A 5,811-nucleotide genomic window follows, 5' to 3' on the forward strand; every position below is an offset into this window, starting at 1 on the left:
ATTGATTAACAAATGAATTTAGTTAATCTTACATATTTAAAAACAATTACAGAGGAAGGTTCTCCTGTAACTAAAATATTAAGATGTACAAATTCCAAAGTGGTCAAAATTTTCAATGGGAATGCTAAGAGAGTTTACATGCATTAGGTATGAACATGCATATTAAGAATGCATGTCTTGCCAGTTGTGTCTTCCACTTGCCTGAGAGAAGCATTTCGATTTGTCGGTAGCCTGATCTTTCCGAAACATCGAGAAAATGGGCCATTTTTTAATCTATGCTCTGAGCATCCCATGTGTTGAAGAAGACGGAGGAGGACGGCGGCGATGAAGAAGCCACCCCCACTTGTTGCAGAAAGCTGGATTCAAGGTTGAAATTTGTACATTGATCGCTCTCCGGTGAAATTTAAATATGGAGGAAGACAAGGCGAACAAAAGCAGAATCGATTACCATTTTATTCATTGTTTGCAGAGTAATTACATGAACAAGTTTGGTTTTATTCTGACAAAAGACTCGGAAACAAAAAGGAGAAGCATTAGATTGAGACACTGTTGGGAATTCCCTTGCCAGTAAGTCCGGCCTCACTTGAAGGATAGAGCAAAGTGTAAGGCATCTTTGCCGGTCCAGCGCGGTTCTTCAGCTTCTCATCCTCATTCTTTCTCTTCATGCTTTCCTCAGCTTCTTTCAGTTTCATTCTAAAATTTTCAGAAGCTTGCAGTATGTCTGCGTCCGTTGTCCATTCTGCGGAGTCTCTCTGCCCCAGATAAACCTCATCAGCCGAGTGCCTTGACAAGATTTCAATTGAGGCCATGCCAAGAAGGGTCTGCAGCTCAGGTGTCATTGTTTTCAAAAATGCCTTTTCGGGGTCTGTCTTGAGCTCCTCATATTCAGGAGTGCCTTCTTCAGGCATGAACCGTCGGCTTATGCTTGGCCGGTTTGGGGGGTATCCACCATAAGGATACTGCCCAAAATTGATTGCTGCATGATGGGCTGAAGCAATCCATATGATGATGGTGCACGATTCTATCAGCTCTTCGCGAGTCTGCATTTTAGGCCACCAGGGCTCATCTTTCTTGTCACCGTGACCTTCCTCGCGGAGTTCCTTCCACCAGGACTGGAGTTCCAAGTCCTTTTGGACGGTTTCGTCAGTTTTATAGTAGAAGGAGCAGTAGTCTTTAACCCATGTTTTAATTGCAGACCATATCTCAAGCCCATCTGCAGCAAATGGATAGTCTTCTATCAGTAAACGCACGCCGTGCGAGGAGCTTGAATCTTCAACTGCCATTCCTCTGAACAAAGCAAAGGGTAGATACTTGGTTACCTTAAGCGCTATCATCTTTGTTTCGAAATGGCAATGCACATATGATTAATGTTTTACTGTCATAAGATTTACCTTTTGATCAGATCTACAGGGAGCGCTTGTTCAGGAAAAACCCAATTCTTATACATTGCAGACGTCCATTCCAATGAAAACTTTGCAGGAAAGAGTGTTGCCTCTAGTATTCCACCAGCGTTAATGAGAACTTGTCGAGCGAGTGCATTTACATTCATATTGTCACGAAAGTGAGGATGAAGAAGTTTATGAATCGGGTGAAGCACGCTCAACTGCCTATTTGTTGCTATAATAAATGGCTCCATCGCTGCATGAGTTCTCAACCTGCGACAAAACAAGAACACATTTAAAGTTTCATTTGGAGAAAAAAAAAAAAAAAAAAATTTATGAACTAATTTGCTAGGCTTTTTTCGAGTGCTATACCAGTGACTGATGAGCTGATGATAACCAGAGTCAACCACAGCCACGTAAGCTTTAGCAAGTTGCCAAATGGAACTCTCGACGCCTTGGCTAGAGGGAGTATAGACGTTGCTAGTGCAACCAAATTGATCTCCGTCGGGGTGCGGCAAGCTTAATTCAATAGCTAATGGCTTCAAAGTCCCGTCATCTTGTAAGAAGAGGAGTGTCCTGCTTGCATATGTTTTCGTTGAAGTTGTGTTTATCCCCCTCAGGTACGGCATTATTGAATCATGGTGGTCTAATATGAATAATTTGTTGTTATCGATTGCCTGTTGCAGAAAGTAATTTTCATTAATTATTTCGAATACGATATAACAAGATAAAAGGTTGCAAACTTGCAAAGCAACCTCAGGACTACTTGATTCAAACTCAATTTCGAAACAAACTAGTCAATAGAATTACCTCATCTATGCTGAGTCCTTTTAAGTTATGAGTTATGTGTTCTTTGGTTATTCGACTAGTTTGATCCCCATATGCTTTTTGATCTAGCTTGCTAGCAGGCGGAAACTCCTGCAGTTTATTCAGTAAATAATAACGATCAGGGATGAAAAGTCGAAGTTAATATAGTCCAAATGTAAAATCTCTAGTGTCTCATACGCTTCAAAACAAATGTAGACAATAGCTTACTTGGAGACGGCGAATTGTAACAGGGTTTATGCCTGCCAGCATTTCTCTTGCAAATTCTTCATCAGTTCTCCAAGCTGATTTATCCTCTAATACAAATCATTCAAAGACCAGTCACGCAAAAGAAAGACGTTACATCGAAAGTAAGGTCTTACATGGAAGCTAATAAAAATTTCCCAAAGAGAACGAAAATTGTCATTATACTTATATTAACAAAAGAAAGTGGCTGCATCATATACTTAGTTATACCTTTGATCACTTGAGGCACGGGGAACTTCAGGAATTTTTCACCATCAGTTCGAAAAAGTTCCTTGATTGTCTCTACAGGGATGTTATCCCTAACAGATTTCAGTAAACCCTTTGGCAACTCTATTCCTCCTTCGTAGAGTTTAAGTACATCTTTCAAGCTTCCAAACTCGTTTTGGGTGGCAACTAGAGTTGCTAGCTCATCAGGCTTAACGAGCTGAGATAGCGATTTCACGGCATAAGCAATCGCGTCTGACATCTTTAAGTGACCAAATCTTTCGTCTCTTGGAACGTATACAAATATGCTCATGATAAGCATCATGGGGCTCTCACTCTTAGGATCTGTTAAGATTATAGCAAATTAGTCATATCAAATACGTTTTTTTCATTTGACTGACTGAGAGATAGGGAAAATTACTGACCTTTTTCAGTTGCCTGTCTTCCGGTTCTTCCTCTGCGAGGATAAGGAAACTCACTAGACCCTCCGAGAATTGGACGCGCATATTCTGGGCCCTTATCTGGTTTCCCCAAATCATTGTAGTAGGCATAGCCATAAACTCTGTCCCATTCCTCAAGCTCTCTTTTTTCATCATCGTCGTCTCCTCTCAAGTTTTCGAGCTCTTCTTCTCTGAACTTCTGTAATGGCACTGGTGTATCACTTGAAAGATACGTCTGCGCAAATTTATAGTTCAATTGGTTACTTCAGCATAGAATTCATAAACCCTACGTGTAGCTTTACCGGAGACTACTGAGCAATTGAAATGAACCTTCTCATTATTTCTAGCATAACGTAGCAGTCTATCAGCTAAAACATAATTTGTTTACCTTGTTAGCAAAGAAAACACGGTCCTTTCTGTACTTTTTAGCAGGGTACACCCATGAGTTGCAAACAAAGTGGACTCGACCTTCGCCAGGAACATCTTCGAGTGTGAGAGACTTCAAGTAGAACTCACTGTGATGCTCATTTCTAATTATGAATGCTCCCGGGACTCCAATCTCCTCGTCCCAATCGAAAGTAATGTCAAATGCATTCTCCTCTGCTGTTAAAGGAGTGATTTTGGTAATCCAATCTTCCAAATACGCTGCCTTTCCAACTTTTCCTTGCAATCCATTTTCTACAATAACATATCAAGTTAAAAGCCGAAAATTTTCGATTACAATTCCTCCAAATTTGTTTTCTAAACACGAAAAACCGGAGCAACTAAGGCGATGAGTATGAGTAGGCTAGAGATTCAGGGTTTGAAACCTCCTTTGTAACCAAAAAAAAAAAAAATCAGAACCATTACTAATAATTACCTACTTGGCACCATAATATCAATTATTTGTTAACTGAAGCTAATAAACTAATTAAATAAATAGTAAACTACAAAACTGAAAATGCACATAATATGTGAACTTAAAAATAAGTAAATTAGTATTAAAATTCTTACCAGGGTCACAATTAACAGAACTAATGAGCTGCAGTGAAACTTTTTTACCCCGCAGCTCATGGAAACGATCAAGAAATGAAGCTTTGAGGTCGTTGAGCTCCAAAACATTCTTCTTCACTAACACCACCGTCCCTCTGATCTTCTTGTCGTCATCTTTTGGGTGATGATCAACGGTGATGTTCTGGGATGGCTTGGCAGTTGATGAAACCACAGTTAACGGCTGAGATTTTGCCACATCAGTCATGCACAAGAAACCGGCAGGGAGTAGTTTCATTGGACCAGTCGTTTGAAGCAACCCTGGTCTGCCATTGATTGACGTGGCACGATCTGGATTGGTGGTTTTTGCTTCTGCTACAACTGAGTTCAAGGGACTGAGATGCTTAAGATGAACACGAAGCATCTTTGTCTGCTTCAAGATATGAAAAAGTAATATTAGAAAAGGGGCTTGAAGATCTCACTTCGCTCATAAGTGTGTAGAATGCGAGAGGGGTTGGTGGGATTTATAGCAAGTGGGAGCTCTGTTCAATGCGTCATAGACAAACCCTCCAAATTTTTTAATTCTTAAAGTTGAGACTAACTTCCATGCACGGATACAGTACTATTATAGTATTTTTTGTCAATAATACGAGAGATTTTTCAGTATGATCAGTACACGAGGTGGCACATCACGTATCATTAAATAAATAGTGAGATATGTGTGCTAAAAATTTAATAACTTAAAAAATAAAATTTCCCACCATTCTTATTAAAACACGTGATGTATCATTTGTGTTCCCTTCACAACTAAAAATTTCCCCAATAATACAATTCTATATGGTAAAAAGTTTACACTTAATATTATATAATTGACACAAATCAATATAACACTATTGTAACGTTTTTTGTCAATAATACAATTTTATACCGTAAAAAATTTATTACTTGATATTGTATAATTAACACAAATCACTAGGGAGTCTTTCTCATTCGAATCTGTCCTAGAAATCTTGATTGGCGTCTTTTGGCCTTAAGTGGGGGAAAGTGGATGTCTCTTAACTTCACCAACTTATTCTGTGTTCTTCCATTTCGAGGGTTGACTTATAGTTGCCAGTCATTTCGAAGAAACTTCCACTCTACGTACCAAGGAATATCTTTAATCGGACTACTTGATCATATGAATGATTCGATTGATTTTATAAAAAAATATGATCTCTTGTATTTTAATCTCACTAAGTATTAAGAGTGTTAAAAGACAATTCGTTTTGAATTAGATGCTCAAATTCTAATGCTTTACGTCGTTAATTCTAAGAGAATTGCCCTGTACGATTACCCTAAATTCCCTCATGTGCCACACGGCCCGCACCGACAAATATAGACAGATTTCAACAAAGATTCTCTTAAAAACAGCCATTTATGGGCCACTCGTCATCTTTTCTACTTTCTTGTTTCAAGAATTTGTATAAAGTGGCTTTCAAAAGTTAAAAGCCTAAAACACATCATTTAGTTATTAAAATACACCACAAATTCGACCGTTGGTGACATTATATAATTCGGTTTTCAACATGGTATATCTAGAAATAAATTACGAGTACATGCTATATCTTAGTAATCCACTTATCAAAGTATTGTAATATGTGTTGACAACATAATTAATATTTTTGTCACACGAAAAATTTTCTCGTACATCTAATCAATTTAAAGATTCTTAAATACAAACTTTTTTGACACGTTAGTTGTCCATC

The 5,811-nt window shown here is 38.4% G+C and overlaps 1 protein-coding gene across 1 annotated transcript; it reads right to left on the reverse strand.

Moving 5' to 3' along the window:
- Positions 1-431: 431 nt before the first annotated feature.
- LOC137722523 (putative linoleate 9S-lipoxygenase 5) lies at positions 432-4,665 on the reverse strand. Its single transcript, XM_068461545.2, has 9 exons — positions 4,091-4,665; positions 3,486-3,775; positions 3,083-3,332; positions 2,664-3,002; positions 2,418-2,503; positions 2,193-2,300; positions 1,755-2,059; positions 1,392-1,655; positions 432-1,287 (listed from the first exon to the last, which is right to left on the reverse strand). Exons 1-9 carry the CDS (start codon positions 4,488-4,490, stop codon positions 534-536), a joined length of 2,796 nt encoding a protein of 931 aa, XP_068317646.2. The 5' UTR covers positions 4,491-4,665; the 3' UTR covers positions 432-533.
- Between the last annotated feature and the right edge of the window lie 1,146 nt (positions 4,666-5,811).

The sequence above is a fragment of the Pyrus communis genome, chromosome 4 (genome assembly GCF_041283825.1).
Source record: "Pyrus communis isolate YQ-2024b chromosome 4, ASM4128382v1, whole genome shotgun sequence".
Lineage (NCBI taxonomy): Eukaryota > Viridiplantae > Streptophyta > Magnoliopsida > Rosales > Rosaceae > Pyrus > Pyrus communis.